General features: G+C 39.3%; 1 protein-coding gene across 1 annotated transcript in view; it reads left to right on the forward strand.

Moving 5' to 3' along the window:
* Positions 1-22035, forward strand: part of C8H10orf67 (chromosome 8 C10orf67 homolog) — a 143130-nt gene that overhangs the window by 11977 nt on the left and 109118 nt on the right. The window contains exons 2-4 of the mRNA XM_059183932.1: positions 1473-1593; positions 8934-9077; positions 11139-11213. Coding sequence (XP_059039915.1) covers positions 1473-1593; positions 8934-9077; positions 11139-11213 — 340 coding nt within the window. The remainder of the gene's footprint in view (positions 1-1472; positions 1594-8933; positions 9078-11138; positions 11214-22035) is intronic.

The following is a 22035-nucleotide window of genomic DNA, read 5'->3' on the forward strand; positions in this document are numbered from 1 at the left end:
CCTCCGCAGCACCGACAAAAGTTAGCATTTCTTGAGGGCTTACTATGTGACATGCATCATTCCAAGTACTTCTAGATATCAACACAACAATCCTGACAATATCTATGAAATAGGGACTCTTGTTTTTCACAAGAGGAAACTAAGGCACAAAGAGGTTACATAATTTACATAATGTCTCATAGCTAGGGTATCGGCATGCTTTTAGCTCTGATTGACAGAAGCTCTCACGTTGGTGCATTTATTATATGACATTGTAGGAAGGCCAGAAGTATGACAGGTTGTAGAGCTAGTTGAGTCAATAGCTAAACAAAGTTGTTTGTCAAAATTATTTCTGTATTTTTGTTTTAAAGCTCATCATCTATGTACTGGCTTTGCCCTTTGGCTGGCCCCACTTGTGGTCACCAGATGGCTGTGGCACTTCTTGGCATCACCTCCACACATGGCAATGTTCGGAGTCACAGAGGAAAACTCTCCTCCAGTGCCCCTGTGTAGAAGCATGAAAAGCTTTACCCCAAATTCCCCAAAAGATCTTTTCTCATGCCATTCTTGGCAGAACCAAGTTCCATACCCACCGCTGACCCTGCCCTGAATTCTGTGGGACATAAACCTGAGACTCTGCCAGCAAATAAAAAGGAGAGAAAGGGTTGCATGGGGTGCCCCCATCAGGGTCTGATCCAGCTGGCCAGCAGACAAGGGAAGACAGAAGCACATTCTGTCTTCAGAGCCTGCACTGAAAATCTGCTAATTCTTTTTTATTTTTTTTAAGATTTTATTTATTTGAGAGAGAGAGAGAAATGGTAAACCAATTCTATGTGAATGTAAATAACATTTAAAAGAAAGTGAAGTATATTTTTCAAAACAAAAACTCTAATGAGTATAGTGTCATTGCTCTATATGTTTGTACATCTTTATGACACCTGACTTAAAGCCTGATAGCTGAATTCTCATATCTGCTTCTACATTCATGTTGTAACCTGTCGCTCCTAGAAAACTGCCCTGAACGTTTGTGAGAGCATGACAGTGGAAAAGGCAGATAAAATATTAATACCATTATGAAAATAATTTTGACCTTGTGGGTTCCCCGGAGGAGGATCCTGGAACCCCAGGGGGTCCTCAGGCCACACTTTGAGAACCACTACCTGAAAGTATTTTTCTTGATATGCCCATGCATAACCTATAATGGCTCTGAGCAGTAGCCCAGGTAAAACAGTAGAAGGATATTAAAAGGAGGCACAAATTGATCATATCTCAGAAAATGGAAATAAGATGAGTTTCAGAGCAGTATGCCCCAGGGCAGAGAATCGGCAGGGAAAACCCCAAATCATGAGCAGCCAATTCGAGCTTTCCTCACTTTACCAGTCCCTTTGAATCTTTAAATAGAATATGATTTACACAAAAATATGTGCAATAACACATATTTTAAAGGAAATGGCTATTCTATAAAGCACTTTTACTCTCCATTTTTTCCCCAGACTTACTATTTCAGATGATTTGAAGGTTGGCTTTTTCTGCACAGACCATGCTACACAGACAGATACCAGCGAAATTCTGCCCTTAAAAGAGCTGAGCTCATCTACAGAAAAGCTAATACGGGTAAATCTGAATTTATTTTCAAACTTCTGAGATTATTTTGGGTATTGTTTGCCTTGATGTCTCTTTCCTTCACAGAACTGAAATAACTAAAAATTTTTAAATTTGCAAGCTGAATTGGATGACAGTCATGTTTTTTAAAAATAATTTGTATCAACTACTGCTTATATTTATATCATGCTTATATGTATTAACTGGTTTAGTGAAGTATGTTGTTACTCTCTTGGGAATTTTTTGATATCTGCGAACATTTTCTATTTACGGTACTTTAGAAATTATGAAATATTTTTGGATGGTAGAAAAATGTGGAGAGTCACATAGTGAATCACTGTGTTGCCCAGCATACAGCTTTGTCAAATCTTGACTTCCTACCATATTTCCTTTGGATTTTTTTTGGCTGTAAAGAAATAGAACATTTCATATATCTCAGATATCAAGAGTTATTAAAACCCCTAATCAATAAAACTGTCACATGGGATAGCATACTCCTATAAATACTCCTGTGTACTTTGTTTCTGTTTCTTCACTGAACAGTGCAACCTGAATATCAGTCCGTATTGGTAGTTTCCTTGTCATTTTCACAAGTATATCCTGTAATAAAATGTGCTTCATTTATTTAGCTCTCTCCCTATTAATAGGCATTTTGGTTGTTTCAAATCTTCTACTGTGATAAAGAATTCTGTACATACTCAGAGGCCATCCAGTCTGTGGCATAAACTTAGAAGTGGAATTTCTGAGTCAGAGGATGTATGCATTAGTCATTTTGAGGGATATTGCCAAATTGCTCTGTGCAGCGATGGTACCAATTTACACCCCGACCCGTAACTTCTGGAAGCGTCTCTTTTCTTACATACTTGCCAGTTTGTTGCCTTTTCTAATAATACCTTCAGAAAAGTTTTGTAACTTTATTTTCTTGCAGCTGGTCATGTCCAAATGGCTAAGTTCTGGTCAGTAGAATTAGATGGAAATATTATGTGGCAGCTTTAGAGAACCTTCTTTAAGAAATGGCTCCCGTGCACTTGCCTTCTGCTGCTTTACTTCCTCCTTCTCTTCTCCCTTCCACCCATCCTGCTTTCCTCGCTCCCTCTCTCCCTCGCTTCTTTTCCTTATTTCTGTGCCTAGAACACTGATGCTATATAGATGTATTAATCCTCACTCCTATCTTTATTTCTAGTTCATAAATTTCCTATCTTTTTTATTTTTTAACTTAGTCTACTATTTTGGTTTCAATTTGTTTTCCTTTTTTCTGATTCCTTGTGTTGGAGCTCAGTATCAACTAGGATGTCATACAGCTCTCTTTTTAGGAAATATAACTATATTGGTTTAATCAAATACGAAGTCACTTAGAAGTAGGCATCTGTAGTTGGGGCCGTAGCTCTCTGTTGTCCTCTACGTGCCAGACTTGTTTTATCTTTCTAAATCTCCATTATTAGTGCGTGGCTTTTGCTTTCATTTTTCTGACCTCAGAGTAGCAAGATGGCTGCTCTGCTTCCAGCCGCCATCTGCATTTCACACAGGAAGGAGACTATGAGAGAAGGGGGGCGGTGGTGACCATGGTAGGAAAGCAGGAACTTTCCATAGAAAACCCCAGCTTATTGATCATTGGCCCTAACTGTATCACTTGACCACCTCAACAGGAAGGAGTTCTAGAGTAGTGAGCAATTTAGTTAGATGTAGTTCTGTCCAGACAAAGTCCCAGTCCTCTCAGTAAGGAAGAACCAGTGTAATGGATCATGGGTTTGGATAGTGGGCTCTCAGCTCCCAGTGCCTACAGTGCATCATTTCTGTGGCCCCTCTTTTCTTTTATAAGCATTTACAGTCTTGTATTTCCCCCCAAATACTTCTTTACCTTCACCCCACAAATTTGGAAATGTAGCATTTTGTTAGTATTCATAGTACTAGTTATTTTTATTAGTTATTGCTTTTAATATTGATTAATATTGTATTGAAATGCTCTAACATTTTCCAGGTATGCTTTTTAGTTATTGTTATGTTGTTGATTTTTAAAGTCAGTCTTTTGTTATCGGTGAAAACTCTTTGTGAGACAAATTATTTGGTATCTGCAACTTATACTGAAGCTTTGTGTGAGGTCAGTCTTTGTCATTGTGCCCTGGATACGGGAAATTAAAAATAATCTGCATTCATTCAAATAGTTCAGAGTGTATATATATGTAAGTGTATATGTGTACATGTCCATATATATGTATGTAAATATATTTATTTTGCCATTCTGTTCGCTACTAATATCCTTATACCAACATTCTTTGGCATAGTGTTTGCCTGATAAATCTTTCCTGTCCTTACACTGACCTCATTTCTGTGTTGCATCCTTGGTATATCTTTTACAGATTATAGATAGTAGGTTTAAAAAGCACCCAATCTTATCATCTTTCCAATAGCTAGTTTATTCTCTTAATATTAGTTGTGATTACTAATCTATTTTAATTTTTTTGTCAACTTATTTTGTAATTTCTCTTACCTTCTTCTTTAATACTTCTTTTTTTCTCCCTCCCTACTTTTCTTTGGATTGATCAACTTTCTTTAGTTCCTATTCTCTCCTCTATTGGGAATTAAGTGAATCATGTTATCTATCTATCTTTTTTAATTAATTTTATTTTTTTCAGTGTTCTAAGAGTCACTGTTTATGCACCACACCCAGTGCTCCATGCAATATGTGCTGAATCATGTTATCTTTATTCTTTTAATGATTGCCTCCAGTTTGAACATGTGCACTTGGTTTTACAGTGTGTGGACGTAGCCAGAATTTCTAATTTCTGTCAAACAATGCAAGAAACTTACTACTTTTATCTGTAATCACCCCCCATCTTACATGTTATTATTTTCAAGTATGTCAGTTCTACCTTTTTTCCTAATATTTTTTGCAGTTATCTATTCATATCATTATTTTATACACTTAATATTTGTTTTGATTTGCTCACATTTGCTAATTTCCTTCTCAACATTACTTCCTGTATATCTTACTTAATTTTGAGTTTAATTTTCGTTCTTCCTAAAGATCCCTTGATTCTTCTTTCAGCAAAGAGCATGGTCTACTTAGTGTTAGTATTGTACAACCTCACATAACATGTAACACCCTTGAAATTGTATAGATCTGTTTACTGCCCTCCCTGGTGCCTTATGCCTTGGTTATTGTATGTATTGTATTTACATACATTATACACACAGCCTATAATGTTTGCTTTAAACATTCTTATATATCTTATGCTAATAAGAAGAAAAACCAGTCTTTTACCTGGATATATACTATTTCCAATACTCCTGTTTTTCTGAAAATCTAAGTTTCCAGTCTATAATATTTCTTTTTTTTTTTTTAAGATTTTATTTATTTATTTGACGGAGAGAGATCACAAGTAGGCAGAGAGGCAGGCAGAGAGAGAGAGGAGGAAGCAGGCTCCCTGCTGAGCAGAGAGCCCGATGCGGGACTCGATCCCAGGACCCTGAGATCATAACCTGAGTCGAAGGCAGCAGCTTAACCCACTGAGCCACCCAGGCGCCCTATAATATTTCTTTTTAGTCTGATTCTTTAACAATTCTCAATTTAGGCAATGAGTTCTCATAGTTTTCCTTATTTAAAATGTTACATTGATATGGGATTCTAGATTGATAAGTATTTTTTTTTTCCTTTTTGCTATGGCATTGCTCTTCTGACTTCCTTGGTTTCTAATAAAAGTTTAATCATACCAAAAGTTATTTCCCTGCATGTACTTGTTTTCTTTCCTGACTGCTTTCAAGATTTTCTTTTGGGGGTGTCTGGTTTTCTCAGTCAGTAAAGCATGCCACTCTTGCTCTTGAGGTCGTGAGTTTGAGCCCTATGTTTTGTGTAGGCATTCTTAAGAAGAAAAAAGATTTTCTTTTTATCTTTGATTTTCAACAGTTGAATTATTATGTACCTAGGTGTGGTTCATATGTCTTTATCTTGCATGAGGTTTGTTTAGCATCTTGAATCTTTGTTTTTTTTTATCATATTTGGGAGCTTTTTGGCATTATATCTTCAAGCATTTTTTTTTCCTACCCTACTTTTTTTATCATCTCCTTCTGCAACTCTAGTTACTTGCATGTTAATACCTCTGTTTATGGACTTACATATCGCCAATTTCTGTTCACTTTTAAAATTTTTAGAAATTATTTCCTCTTTTTTGTTCTACTGATTTATCTTCAAGTTCACACACTCTTCCCCTTTGTCATCATTATTCTTTTATTCTTTTTTAAGATTTTATTTATTTGTTTGAGAGAGATACAGGGAGAGAGCACAAGCAGTGGGGAGAGGCAGCAGTAGAAGCAGACTCCCCTCTGAGTGGGGAGCCTGACATAGGACTCCATCCCAGGACCTGGAGACAATGACCTGAGCTGAAGGCAAACACTTAACCATCTGAGCCACCCAGGTGCCCCTGTCATCTTTATTCTTCTATTAAACTGCTCCAGTGAATTTTTAACTTCAGACATTTTAGTTTTCAACTCGAATTTCTGCTTGTTTTCTTTATTGTAGTTTCTATTTGTCTGCTGATACTGCCTATTTTTTCCCATTTGTTATAAGTTTATACTCTCTTGACTTTATTCTGCATAGTTAAAATAGCTGCTTTAAAATCATTGCCTAATAATTCCAACATTTGGGTAATATTGGTTTTGGCCTGAAAGATCTTTGTTGGGGAGACTGAATCACATCTTCCTGTTGTTTTTTTTTAATCAGGTATTTTGAATTATTCCTTGGGTACTGTGAACGTTATGTCCTGGCTTCTGATATTTATGTATATATTCCCCCAAAGACTGTTGATATCTTTGTTTTAGCACATAATAAACTTGTTTGGATTCCAAATATAAATGTTTCTTGGTTGACAGCCCAAATCTCATTGGGCTGCTTGCAGTCTCTTCCGTGTATGTGTGTTTTAGGGGTTACGTTGAGGTTTGTTCTAAGTTTATATACAGACTTTTCACTCCTTCTCTTTGGTTCTTTTATTTTTAGGAACCCCACACAATTACATTCAGTATGTGTGATTGCTCTATCATTTTACTACTCAGACCATAAAGGCCAATGATTTCTAGTTGAGGTTTGGCTGCCTTGTGAGGTCATTCAACTCAGCTGCCCAAGCAGGCATCTCACCCTACATCAGTTCCTTCCTCTGACTTTTGAATCCCCTCCAGGATCTCCTGCTTCTGTTTATTCTCCAGAATAATGATTGTGTTTTGTTCATATTTTATCTAGAGTTTATAGTGATCTGTGGGAGTCTCACTTCCAGTGGAGTTTGTTTGACCACACAGGATTTCTCTGCCTCCGTTCCTCAGAACATGCAGTCCACACATGACTGGGTCTTCTAAAGGCAAAGTCATCTCTGCCTGTTCCTGGAAATTAAGGAATTCCTTAAGATTTCACTTGTTTTCAAATATTTTTAAAAATAATTTCTAAATATAGTACCCTTCATGAGTTGACCACATGGTATAAGAAAATAGTCATAACTATTCAAACCTGGGCCTTCCATTTCTAATCCTATGATGTTGGATTAGATAATCACTTAACCACTGGAAGTCTTATTACCCTCATTTGCAGAATAAAATGTTTGCTGTAGTTTCAGGATACTAAAATGAGATTCTTTCCAGGATGCCAGTACAGCAGTTCTCAAATTCCAAAGTGAGTTTGAGTTAGGTTCCATTTGCAGAATTTGCAAAAGGAATGTTGCGTTAGATCAATGACTCTTGGCTTTTGAAATAGATCAAGGATAATCAAAATAAAGGAGTCAGGAGGTGAAGAGGAAAAATTACTGAGGTGATCAAGAAAGCATTATTGCTCTTCTCTTTATATAAGAGTTACCAGAAGCAATCCTCCTCAACTCAAAGCTAGTAAGGCAGGCTTTATGGAACCTGAAGTATGTTTGCTGCTTTGGGAAAACACAGAGGCCTGGTGCTGACCTGTACTTAAAGAAGCTAAGAAGATGAAGTGGCTAAGTTGGTATCATTCTATATTTCCAGGGTTGTTGGGGTGAGGAATGTATGATTGTTTCCCATTAGCAACATGTGGCCTATGAAAGAGGAAAAGGGAGAGTAAGTGCCTCATCATGGGGACATTCTGGGCACTATCCAGTAGAATGATCTAAAAGGACAGAGGACCCCCAATAATAGGAAGAAGGGAAAAAAAGAATTCTATATTCATAGGGCCTGAGGAAGGAGTAGCAATGATCACCCAGTCTTATTTTGAATGAGTTTAACTCATGGTAATAATATTCTAAATTTCACCTTGAGGCTGTGTTTTGAGTGACAGTAGGATTTTATATTCGAAGCACGAGCAGAAAAGTTGTGGAACTGACTGAAGTTCCCATTCAGGGCAGGGGAAGATTGCCTAGGGAATACATTTTAAATAGATGGTGGAAGACAAAAATACATTGTATGTTTTGGTGATCAGAAATGATTGTTAGTCAACATGCTGGTTATATATTAAAGTGCTTGGCTAGTAAACTCAAAACAAATGTTGATTTTTGCCTATCTATTCTGATTTAATATCCACATCTTGGACTGTACATTTTGAGGTATGATAAAGTGTTGTTGTTAGCTCAGATATTTTATTCTGCATGGGAAGAATAAATGGGAGGAATGTTTCTTCTCTCCCTTTCTCCATTAGCATATGTTAATTTAGCAGATTAACTGGGATTCTCCAATGTACATCATATTCCAGAGGTGTTCTTGAAAGGCAGGGCAGGCCCCTGACTACATTCCAGGTCATTCCTCCATGTTGGGGAGGAAAAAATTTTTCTTTACCTTTGAACATTCTTCTAGCTGGTCTAAGAATCAAATTGACAAGAGACAGATTAACAAGAGAAAAAAACTTAGTAACATGTATACCTCCTGAATACATGCGAGAGACCGAGGAAAATTGTGTAACTCTCTGAAATGGCCTTAATTACTACTTTCAACTAAAGACAAAAGAAGATTTTGGGGGAGGAGGGGAGCAGTTATGGGAGATTCTGAAGAAGAGTACAATAAACAAGGTTTATTGTTTATGCATACGGTTACGTAGACTTAAATCAGCATAGGAGTTTCTAGAGATTTTAAGTCATCCCCCTCTTGCTGGTATAGCTAGGGACACACCCTTACAAGTGGAGATTTCCCTTCTAAATGTAAATGTCTCTTATGAGAGGGTCACTTCAACTCAGTTTTGGAGCTTCACCTGTGTTTGCAGTTTCTTAAAAATAATCAGCCTAAAATAATCAATATGCCAAAGAGACATGTCTTAGGGTGGCAGAATTTGCTTCTCTAAACCCCAAACCAAGCAGTGTACTAGCCTTCACACACAGTGCCCTTACTCTCTTCAATAATGTACATTTTTCTAATTTCAGATTATTAGATCCCTTCAAGTGGATTTTGGGTTCCTCAAAGAATTGCTTCAGTTGAAATTTGAGGACCGTCTTAAAGAAGAGTCTTTTAATCTCTTCACTGCTCTACATGACAGGATCCTAACAATTGAAAAACATTATCAAGAGGTACACGTTCTTTCATTTCCTTTGTTCTATATGTGGTTGATCTTGTGCTTAGATCGGTATATACTACAGTTTTGAATTTAGCAACTCATGAGGGCAACTTAATTTGCATATGTTGTGTCTCATATTAGAGCTAGTCCATATAGTAGCTTTACTTTGTGTCAGGAACTTTGTAAGTACTCTGTATATAATTTAATCTAATCCTCACACTAACCCCATGAAGTAGGTGTGATTATTATCCCTCTCTCACAGATGAGGAAATTGAGGCCCGGGAAGTTTAATTAACTTGCTTAAAGCCATCAGTTAAACTACAGAGTTTATTTTCCTGACCAGACAGTTTGATGCTTAAGATCTGGCTCTTAAGCACAGTTTTACAGGATATTATTTGTGCTTATTATCTCTGTAGGAGCCCAAGGCTTGAAAACTGTGCTGCTTCAAGAAATTTCCTAAAATCTTTGGTCAGGTTAGCATATTTGTCTGGCATTAAGAACAACTATTGCTTTTCCTCAGTTATAAAACAAAACTCCCCCTCTTCTATGGGCCCTTCCATTCTGAGAACCACACTAAGCCTTTTAAATGTGTTTCCTCCATAAGTCCCTCAACAACACTTAAATGAAACCCAGTTATCCGTGATCTACAGATAAGGAAACTGACATGCCAAGGTTAAGTAACCTGCTTCAGGTCAGGCAGATTGAAAGTGGCACAATGATATTGAAATCCAATTCTGTCTGACTCTAAAACCTAATCGTTGTTTGCAGTCCATGCTGGAATCAGAACTGAAATCAGAATCAAGGTTTGTGGGGTTTTTTTGATGTACTGTCTTTCATTCTTATCCAAAACAATGGTCAACTGATAGGATTAATCAGAAAATGACTCTGGTTTATGGCTAGGGGGCTCTAGATTTTTTTTTTCCTTAAGATTTTATTTATTTATCTGACAGAGATAGAGATCACAGGTGGGTAGAGAGGCAGGCAGAGAAAGAGGAGGAAGCAGACTCCCTGCCAAGCAGAGAACTCCATGCTGGGCTCGATCCCAGGACCCTGAGATTGTGACCTGAACAGAAGGCAGAGGCTTAACCCACTGAGCCACCCAGGCGCCCCTAGATTTCTTTTTATGAGCATATCCCATTCAAAAGGTACAAGGGCCAGGAGAGGATATGAATTACAAAAAGGTTTTACTGTTTTTAAAAGCAGCTCTAGGAAGATAGTGGAAAGACTTAAATATATAAAGTGAAATAAAATGCTTAATTATCTGTATTTATTTTATCCATTTGAGCTCTCTATTGCCTATAGTTAAGTATAAGTAAAAATCAAACGCAGCATAGGGCACCTGGCTGGCTCAGTCGGTTGGGTGGCTGGCTCTTAATTTCAGCTCAGGTCATGATCTCAGGGTCACGAGATCGAGTTCTGCATTGGGCTCTGTGGTCAGTGTAGAGTCTGCTTGAGAGTTTCTCTCTCCCTCTCCTTCCCCTCCCCCTGCTCACACATGCGCACTCTCTCATGTGTGCTCTTTCTCTCAAAAATAAATAAACAAATCTTTTTTTTTTTTAAAAGGTTTTATTTATTTATTAGACAGAGAGAGAGAGAGAGAGAGAGATCACAAATAGGCAGAAAGGCAGACGGAGAGAGAGGGGGAAGCAGGCTTCCTACTGAGCAGAGAGCCGGATGCAAGGCTTGATCCCAGGACCCTGAGATCATGACCTGAGCCAAAGGCAGAGGCTTAACCCACTGAGCCACCTAGGCGCCCCAAAAAATCTTTTTTTTTTAATTTATTTTTTATTTATTTTCAGCATAACAGTATTCATTATTTTTGCACCACACCCAGTCCATGTAATCCGTGCCCTCTATAATACCCACCACCTGGTACCCTGACAAATCTTTTTTAAAAAAAAAAGATTGAATGCAGTCTAATAGCTGTAGTGCAGGAGAAATGATTACAAATTGGATTTTTCACAAGATTTGTGATGATCTGAATCTTGGTTTTATATGGGGTCCCTCAGTAGGGTGTGAGAGTCATATGTGGAAATACAGTATGGTGCTCACTGTACTTATTTTTGGTTTGCAGAATGAGGACATCATAAGAAAATGCTATAATCAGCAGTTGGCTGATGCCATAGCTGCTATCAAAGGAATGTACAAGGTGGGTTTTTGGTGCTCTCATGGGTAAAGCCAGCTTCCCACCCTGTGAATGCAGAGTGGGGCTCACTGGGGGGTTCCCAGTCTGTGTTTTTGGTTTTGAAGATCTGTCTGCCCAGTTTTCAGGTCACTGAAAAGGGATCAGGCCTAAGACTGTTCACACTCACATAAAATTGACCAAAATAACACTTTATTGTGGCAGGTATCAATTTGTAGAGACTGGAAAATTCCAGTCTGGTGTCTGGGTAAGTGAGGAAGTAATCCAAAGTCTGTTTGGTGAGCATGCGGTTGGATAGAAGGTCAGATAGTCCCAGCGAGTTCATTGCGATTGCCATAACTCCCAGTGAATGATCTCTTACCCTTGGTGGAGGATCTTTTCTACTGATGAGGACACGTCTATCTGCCAGACATGGCGCTTCACTCTCCTACACAATGGGAACATGCATAGTTTTCAATGATTTCCTTTTAGGGTTTGTAGAACCAAGTGCTTCCTTTAGATTTGATAACTGTAATCTTGCCTTTCATTTTGTTAAACCTCTGGGAAGAAATACTTTTTATTATGGCAAATTGTTCATTGATTGCATACTTCTTTTCAGAGCATTTATCACATTTGTATTTAATTATGTAATTGCCGGTTACGTGTTTTGTTCCATGCCAGGCTGTAACCCTTATGAGGGCAGAGATATTGTCGGTCTTATTCACAGCTCTGCCTGCCTCTTTGCGCTGGGCCTGATAAACAATTAGCAATTGTGGAAGTGGGAGAGGGAGAAGCAGGGAGCTCTATGTGGGGCTCTATCCCGGGACCCTCAGATGAGGACCTGAGCCGAAGGCAGACACGGAACCTACTGAGCCACCCAGTTGCCCCTTCCTGCTTCCTTTCCAGATATGGCGTGAACACAGACAAATCAGGTACCTGACCAGTGTGACCTGAAACTAAGTTGGCTCTGAGGTTTGGGGAGGAGGTTATTCTTTGTCATTTAACAAGCCTTTCAGGAAGAAATATCCTCCTGCTTTCTTTGTTTGACATCGTTGTCTCCTGATGCTTGGAATTGCGGCAGCCAATCTGCAGCCAAGGACTGAGGCACTTTGGATGTGCTAAAGGCAGCAGAGAGGAAAGATGGAAAGCACTGGGGTCCTTGAGGAACATCACTGAGCAACTCAATAACTCTGGCCCGGACCTGCCTCTGGCCCTTTCATTTCATGAGATAATATCCTTCTTCTCGTTTAAGCCACTGGTTCAGTAATTTCCAGCTGAAAATATTCTAGAACCTACTGCTGTGACAACAATCTCTGTGACACCATGCCAGATGTGTTCCCACAGGGCGGTGACCCTGTCTTTCTCCCCTGCAGCGTTACTCCCTCCTCTCCCACACCAAGGTGGAACCTAATCCCCCCTCCTTGAATCAGGGCTGGCCTTGGTGCCTTGCTCGTGGGTATAGAAGGGGCCATTGCACCCGTTCAGAGGCTAGGTCTAAAAAAACCTTTGCAGCTTCATTCTCATCCTCTTGGAACCTTTCTTTCCGGATTCACCCTCTCTGAATCCAGCTGCTGTGTTGTGAGAAACTCAAGCTGTTTGGAGTATCTACCTGTGGGTACTGGGTCCAGAGGCTCAGCTGAGCTCAGCATTCATGGCATCCAGCCCCCAGCCATTTTCTTTTTCCATCTGAGGTTCCAGACATTACAGAGAAGAGACAAGACATCCCCTTGGGCTGGTCTTAATTCCTCACCCCACGGAGCTCGTGAGCATGATAAACAGTTGTGGTTTTATGGTGCTAAGGTTGGGGAGATGTATCATGCAGCACTAAATAGACGGCTGGCACGGCTCCCTTGCACTCACATCAATAAGCAACTTCCACATTGCCGTTGTTGGACAGACGGCTGCTCTAATAGTTCTGCCAGGACCACATGGCATCCGGGTTCGACAGTTACCATCATGCGTGCTTTAGAACCAGGACCCTGGCTGGAGTCCGACTACTTGGGTTAGAGTCCTGGCTCGGTCACTTTATTGTGATGTGACCTTAGGCAGAAGATTGAACCTCTCTGCCTCAGTTTTGTCATCTGTCAAATGAGGATCATTATAGTGCCCCCCTCGCAGGCTTGTTATGAGGGCAGAATGAGGATGGAATGAACAGATCCCTGTGCAGCACTTACAGTGGTGTCTGCAACAAGAGAAGTGCCGTCTGAGTGTCTGCCAACTCAACAAACATTTCACATGTTTGTGACGCTCCTTGGCACTGGTCATTTGTTGTGCCCCCTTAATTCTCTTAGTACTTAGACCAGTAGCTTTCTGACTACTGACTGCAGGTATGGGAAAGTGCCCTTAAGATAGCTGTAGTAATCGTCTGTACCTGTTATGTTGAACCATAGGAAATTGCCACCTTTGTCTCCCAAAATGCAAAATACCAGCAATTTCCTATGTTTCAACATAGTAAACATACTTATCTTAATAGACAAAGGCAGCAACAAACTACATAAAATATTAGGCTGTAATATCTTAAAGTAGAAGAAATTCGTCTTCAGTTTAACTGAACACATGTTGAGTGAGTACTGCATGCTTGAGATACGGCGAATACTGACATTACAAAGATGAATGAGAGATGAATAGGGGTGAATTACAAACTTGGCCATGATGTACTTTGTTTATTGCAGAGATAAAGGTATAATAGGAGATATGGAAACACCACAATTGGAGCAGTTAGGTTTGCTTTCATGCTTTGGGAAGGCTTCACAGAGAAGGTGACATTTGTGCTGGGCTTTAAAGTAAATTCTCAGTTGGTAGACAAGAAATACCAAGGGATTCTAGGCAGACAGCATAGTGTCTGTTAGGATGTTTTCAGTGGCAAATGATACCTAATTCACACAGACATTAGTTAAAAGAATGTATTGGTTCATGTAACTGTAACGTATAGTGATAGTAATGACTTCAGGAAAAGCTGGATCTAGCTGCTCAAATAGTCTTATCAAATAATCTTATCTTGTCCATATCCTGCTTCTACTTTCTCTGATGGTTTGAGTTCCAGGCAGGTTCTCTTCATATGAGAACAACCTTAGGCAGAGCATCTCTCTCTGAATAGTTCCTACAAGAGTCTCAAGACTGACCCTGACCAATCTGGCCTAGTTATTGTCCCCCACCCTCCACTGCAAGCCAAGCCAGAGTGACATGCCCATCCCAGGAAGTAATATAAGGAGTGTTTTACTATATGGAAAAGAGAGGTTTGGGTACCTAAAGGAGTGATGTTGGGTAGGCAAAACTTTAGGCAAATTGGCTTCCCACTTACAATAGCATGTGAAACGGCAAATAGGACCTGGTCAGATTGCTGAATGTTGCAGCACCCCACATGGTAGCCAGTACCCATAGGTGGCTATTAAAATAGAAGTTGAGATTAAATTAAAAATTCAATTCCTGGGTTGCATTAGCCATAGATTTCCCAGCAATATTCTATGAAACCGAATAACTTAGGAGAATTCATGAAAGTTTGCACAGGTACCTTTGATTTTATTTTATCTTTATGCTTTTATTAATAACAGTGAAAGAGCTATGCTTTATTGACTGCTTTCTTTGTGCAGGGAGTTTAGATATATCGTTTTATTCAGTCTTCACATGAGCAAGTGGCAAGAGCCAGGACCCCACCACAATTCCTCAGTTTCTAATGTGGCGCAGAGAGCAGTGGTAAGAACAAGAGCCACATTACAGCCGTGTATTCTTACTTGGTGCTCTTGCTAATTATAAGGTATAAATTACACCACTATGGAAGTGCCTGTGCTATCCAGCTCATCCAAAATGTGCTATCCAGCTCATCCAAAATGTGGTGCCCAGAGATGAAGTCCAAGTATCTTTTGCCTGTTTCAGCCCCACGAAGTAAGCATTTGAGGTGGGCAGTAGTATCCTCATTGGCTAGACTTAGGAAACTGAGCCAAGGTGACATTAAGCAACTTGCCCAAGGCCACAGAGCTTGTCGGTTATAGAGCTGGGAGTCCAGTTCCCATCTGTGTCTCTACAGTTTTTCCACATAAAATGGGAAATGCTTGAATTTTCTGAGCAGGAGAAAATTCTAGGTGGATACTCCTGTAAGGGCATTAAAATGTGTTGGTGAAATGGAGATACAGATTTCCCTCTAGGAAGACAGGAACCATGGAGATTCTCCTCAGTGCCCAGTGCAGTGCTTGGATTTTAATAAATATTTATTGGCGAAAAATAGAAGAAAGAACGAGAAAGAGGGAAGGAAAGAAGATGAGCTACTATCTGTAGTTGAAGGGAGAATGTTGGCTAGTGGAGTGGAGGGACTGTGGACTAGTGGCTAGTGGAGGGGAGGGACAAAAGGAATGATGTTCCGCCCTAGATTAAAAGAATTTCTAGAGACATCTCACTAAATGCATATGTGGGGCTAGTTAGGATCCTGCTTTGAACAAACAAACTGTTAGGGAAAAAAGTTCCAAGATAATTAGAAAAATTTTATTATGGACTAGATATTAAGTGATATTAAGAAACCGTTATTTTTGTTAGTGTGTTGGTGGCAGTATGATTATATGAGAAAATAAAGAAACCCTTAGTGATTAGAGATGAACTGGAAAGTATGTAGGGGTCAAAGATAAGATGTCTAGGATTCCCATAAAAATACACAAACACAGAATGGGTTGATAACTGTGTAATGGACTATTATAATTTTCTCTACTTTGGTGTATGTTTCATCATAAAAAGTAGACATATTTGAAAAATGCCCTTTAGTCCTCTTTCTTAGCATTCAAGGTGGAGTCTGCGCTCTCTTGCTTGGTCTATGTCTTCCTGCCCTTTGGTGACCCGAGCCCCCTGGGCTCCCCAGGTTCATTCTGCTGCAGCTTTCAGACCCTCAAATCTGCCAAATATGTTCCTGCCTTGGGGCTTATCCCTGAACCCTCTGATCTCCATCTTCATACTGCAGCTCAAGTGTGCCTCCTCAGGCTTCCTGTGATCACCACTGCTCAAGGACAGAACTTGTAGGCCAGTCTGTCCCTATTCCATCACCCTATTCTGTGGTCTTCAGAGCAGTTGCCTAAGATTATCCTGTTCATGTTTATTTACCTTTGAGTGTTCTGGTTCACCCCACTAGACTCTGCTTTGGGAGAGCCGCCATCTTGGCTTTATACCTAGAGGCATGTAGCAGGGGCTGGATAAGCCTGTGTTGAGACAATAAACACAGGAACAAATTAATAGGGAAGGGCTTTCTGAGCATGAATCTTTCCACAGCCATAAAGGAAAATAAAAATACACATAAAATGAAAAACTTCTGTACAACAAAAGAAAGTAAAAATAGTTTGAAGAAAAATGAAGAACTCAGAAATCTGTGCAAATAAAATATGCAAATAATGTATTAATATTCCTGATGTATTGAGAGCTCCTACCGATCATTAAGATAATGCTGAATAGGGGCACCTAGGTGTCTCAGTCGATTAAGCATCTGACTGGTGATCTCAGCTTGGGTCATGATCTCAGAGTGGTAAGAACTTGAGCCCTGCATCAGGCTCTGTGCTCAGTGGGGAATCTGCTTGAGATTCTTTCCTCCTCCCTCTCCCTCATGCTCTCTCTCTCTAAATAATTAAAAATATCCAAATGGCCAACAGACTTAAAAAAATGTTTAACCTTATTAAAAATCAAACAAATGCAAATGAAGCAAAAAATACTATTTTCATCTATCCAATTGGCAGGAATTTGAAGATTGATATTACCTACTTTTGGCAGGTGTGGGTTAATGAGTAAACACATATATTGTGGAAGCATAAATTGGTACCACCCATCTGGAAGAAAATTTAGCAAATTCTAAAAAAAAATTAAATGTGCATTTATGTTGACCTAGTAATCCCAATTTAAGGGGATAAAAATACATATACAATGACTAGCATTGTTAACTAGTTTTTAATAGAAAATAATGGAATCATACTACTTAATGACATAAATGATAGAAAATACCCATTTAAACTAAGGTAAATTCATATGTATTACTATGAAGGCATTTCCAAGATACATTTTTAAAAAAATTTTTTTTAAGATTTTTTATTTATTTAATTGCCAGAGAGAGATCATAAGTAGGCAGAGGGGCAGGCAGAGAGACAGAGAGGAGGAAGCAGGCTCCTTGACGAGCAGAGAGCCCGATGTGGGACTCAATCCCAGGACCCTGAGATCATAACCTGAGCCGAAGGCAGAGATTAAGCCAATGAGCCACCCAGGTGCCCCCTCCAAGATACATTTTAATTGAAAAAAATGTGGCAGAACAACACAATATTGGAGACCATGCAGAATGTCTGGAGGATGAGGGAGAAAAAGAAACACTTTAATTTAATGTTTTTGTTCTTTTATAATGGTCATGCTTCCATTTTTTTATAACATGTGTCACTTAGTAGTAAAAACAAGTATCATTTCAGTTGTAATACATTTCTTTTTTCCCCTACCCTTTCTCTTTTTTCTTTTCCTTGACATTGACTTTTACAATAATTAAGGCAGCTGTCTTTCAAAATGTCACACGTTCTGTATCTGTTAGTTTGCTTCCTCAAGGGAATGTGCCATTTGTTCCTCTGTTTTCCATATTTCTCATAAATTAGAATTTAACTCTAAAATCTTGATTGGAATCAAATTCAAATTTATACCTTGACAAGAATGGCTTATTGGCAGGGTTTTTAAAAAGCAAACAACTACTTGCAGTGTTATTTACACACATAAAAGTACACAGATTATAAATGTACAATCCAAATTTTTGTTAAAAAGAGGAATATACCCAAATAATCCTTATTTAGATCAAGAATTAGGATATTATGGCACCTTCCACCTCTCCAAAGGTTACCATAATCTGACTTCTGTCAGAGGGTTTGTTTTGCTTATGTTTGGATTTTAATGTAAATAAAGCCATACAACACTTGCTTCTTTATGTCTGACTTTGATCGTTGGACATGACATTTATAAGATTTATCCATATTGTTGCACATAGCAATATTTGCACATGGCAATACTTGGTTCTTTCTCATTGCTATACAGTATTTTGTTGTATAAACATTCTTGTACATATTTTTTTAAGGGTTTTGCTTTTTTTTTTTTTTTTTTTTTTTTACATAGTCTCTACACCCAACATGGGGCTCAAGCTTATAACTCCAAGATCAAGAGTTATGTGCTCTACAACTGAGCCAGCCAGGTGCCCCTCTTGTACATATCTCTTATAAGTATATATGTATGTATATTTTTTTAAGATTTTGTTTATTTATTTAACAGACAGAGATCACAGGTAGGCAGAGAGGCAGGCAGAGAGAGAGAGAGAGGAAGGCAAGCAGGCTCCCTGTTGAGCAGAGAGCCCGATGCAGGGCTCGATCCCAGGACCCTGGGATCATGACCTGGGCCAAAGGCAGAGGCTTTAACCCACTGAGCCACCCAGGTGCCCCTCTACTGTTTTTCTAAGTTACACCAATTTTGACTACCTTGAGAGACGTGGAAGTGTTCCAGCTGCTCTGCACTCTTCGTTAGTTCTATCGCTCCTTTAGATTTTAACTTTTTGTAAGTGTATAGAGGTATCTGTTTGTGTCTGATATGTATTTTTTAAGATTATTAAGGTTGCTATAAAAAGAATACGTGAGAGGAAGGCAAGAGTGGGAGTAAGAACAGTGGGAGGCTGTTTCAGTCATCTCTCAGTAGGTGATGGAGGTGGTTTGGAATAGTATGGGAGCAATGGAAATAGAATGAAGGGGATGAATTTGGGATATATTTTAGAGGTAGAACCAATAAGGTTTGCCAATGTGGAAGAAGAACAAAGGGGAGAAATCCATGGGGCGCCTGGGTGGCTCAGTGGGTTAAAGCCTCTACCTTCGGCTCAGGTCATGATCCCAGGTCCTGGGATCGAGCCCCACATCGGGCTCTCTGCTGGGCAGAGAGCCTGCTTCTACCTCTCTCTCTGCCTGCCTCTCTGCCTATTTATGATCTCTGTCTGTCAAGTGAATAAATAAAATCTTTAAAAATAAAAAAGGAGGGGGGGAGAAATCCTAGGTAGCTCCTAGCTTTTTGACAGCTGGAAGCCCAGTTCACATTAGTGATTGGAGGAGTCTTTTGGAAGAAGAGTATTGTGAACTCAGGGAGTGGATCCTTTTCAAAGTAGGCTTCACAAGAGTAGAGTTCTTGGTTTGTGCCTTTCACTTACATATCCCAAGCACCTACAATATTAACCGACACAAAGTCAGCAATTAGAAGTATTTGCTGAACAAATGAATGAATTAGATGTCTTAGTGGTAATATCTGGCAATTAGTTGAATGTATGAGTTTAGAGGTCTATGGAGAAACAGGTTAGAGATACGTATTTGAGTCATCACCGTAATATATTTAAAGCCATAGGACTAGATGAGATCACCTGGGAGAAAATGTATTTATATGAGGTCAGGACAAATGAGGGGCTGTTGGAGAGGCAGTAGAAAAAGCAGGGGAGTGTGGTGTCACAGAGATCAAGAGAAGAGAAGGCTTCAAGAAGGATGGTCAGTGGTATCAAACACACTGAGACTTGAGTTAGCTGAGAGCCAAAAACAGACATTGGCAATATTAACACTGGCATCACTGCAGATCCCAGGAAGAACACCATAGTGGAGCAATAGGGGTGGACATTCAGCAGGAATGGGTAGAAGATCCAATGTGGACTGAGGACATTGAGAAAGGGAATAGAGGGAATGGGGCCATGGCTAGAAGGCTAGAGTGAGAAGCTAGGGTCAAGGGACATTTTTTTAAAAGATGGGATACTAGAAAATGCGTGTATGCAGATGGGAAAGGTCCAGAATTGAGGGATAAATCCATAATGTAAAAGATAGAAAATAAGGTGCAGGAGGGAGTACTGGAGAAGGCCAGAGCAGAGGGGAGCCACTGCGTAAGTGGAAGGATTGTTCTTAAGGGCAACAGGGATTCTCCATCATTGTACAGAAGTGTAGGGGCTGGGAGCTCCTGAGTGGTTCAGATGGTAAATCATCCTACTCTTGATTTCAGCTCAGGTCGTGATCTCATGGTCATGAGTTTGGGCCCCACATCAGGCTCTGTGCTCATTGGGGAGTTTGCTTGAGATTCTCTCTCTCCTTCTCCCTCTGCTTTTCCCCCTAAAATAAATAAATCTTTAAAAAAAGGAATATTATGGGCTGAATTGTGTCCCTCCAAAATTCAGAGTTCAAGTCCTAGCTTCTAACACCTCAGAATGTGACTGTGTTTGGAGGTAAGGCCTTTGAAAAAACCATGAGTGGATCTGTGAGGTCCTATGAGTGGACTCTGATCCAATTTGACTGGTGTCCTTATAAGAACAGGAGATTGGGACACAGGCGCATACAGAGGGAATATTCTGTGAGGACATAGGGTGAAGGTGGCCATCTGCAAGCCACAGAGAGAACTCAGCAGAAACCAACTCTGCGGACCCCTTGATCTCAAACTTCCAGTCTCTAATATTGTGAGAAAAATTTCTTTTGGTTAAACCCCTCAGCCTTTGGAGCTGTGTTTTAGCCACTCTAGCAAACCAGCCCAAGAAGGGACAATGAAGTACACAGACAGCTATATAGGCAACTTAAAGATTTGGCAGTGAGCTCTAGGCTGGCTTCTGTCTTCCTAATGAAGGCAGAGACATGACCACAGGGCTGAATCTAAAAGAAGGTGGAGGAAGTAAGAGAGAGAAAAGAGAAAATTGGAAAATATTCTGCATTCAAAAAAAATCCACATTTTTACGTTTTGATGTTTTAAATCTGTTTTGTACACATCGTTGGGTCTTTTTTAACTGGCAGACATTAACTTCTTACATACAAATATCTAGTTTGCAAAATTTGATGTAAACTACCTGACTATATAATAATTTATCATTTTTAAATTGCCTTTATTAGGGCACTGGGTCGCTCAGTCTGTTAAGCGGCTGACTCTAGATTTCAGCTCAGGTCATGATCTCAGGGTCCTGGAATCGAGCCCTGGAGCCCTGTGTCGGGCCTCATGTCCAGCGGGGAGTCTATTTCAGGATTCTGTCTCCCTCTATTTTTGTCCCTCCCCCTGCTCATGCATGCTCTCTTTCTCTTTTTTTCAAATAAATAAATCTTTAAATAAATTTCCTTTATTTAATTTTTAATAGGAACAAAAGAATATTTATAAAATATAATTGCAAAAGAAATCATGGTACCACCAAATACCCATGTAACAACTGCTCTATTTAAGGACAAAGACATTACCAGTGTCTTTGATATCCTATGTATACCCTTCCCCAGACCCATCTCCACTGCCATCCATGCCCGAAGAGAACCATAATCATGAATTTTGTGCTTATAATCCCTCTATTTTTATTTGCACTTAAATTTTTAATTCCAAATGAATTATCAAATCTTCCATTTTGAGCTTCTTATATATGTATTTATATAACAAATATATAAATATATATACCAAATAATATTGCGTGTATGTGTTCTTCTTGACTTTTGTTCTGAATTTATGTTTCTGAGACTCATCCTTCTTGATATGTATTCCTAGCCTCTGTTCATTGTCACTGCATTATTATTCCCCAATATTCTTATCTGTCATGGTAGTACTGTTTGCTGTAACTGCAGTTTTGATTTGCAAAAGCTCTTATACCATCTCATGCGTACATGTGCAAGGGTGCTCTTAAAGTATATTCCTAAGAGTAGAATTGTAATTTCCTATTTGCTAGAAAATGCCAGAGTCTTCTAAACTGAGTGTAATAAAAGACATTCCCTTCAGCAGTATGTAAAAATATTTGTTACTCTTCTTCTTCACAGAGATTTGATTTTTTCAGACATTTTAGTTTTTGTTGATTTTAATGGACATGAAACTGCATCTCTTTGTGTTTTCAATATGA

This window comes from Mustela lutreola, chromosome 8, assembly GCF_030435805.1.
Source record: "Mustela lutreola isolate mMusLut2 chromosome 8, mMusLut2.pri, whole genome shotgun sequence".
Lineage (NCBI taxonomy): Eukaryota > Metazoa > Chordata > Mammalia > Carnivora > Mustelidae > Mustela > Mustela lutreola.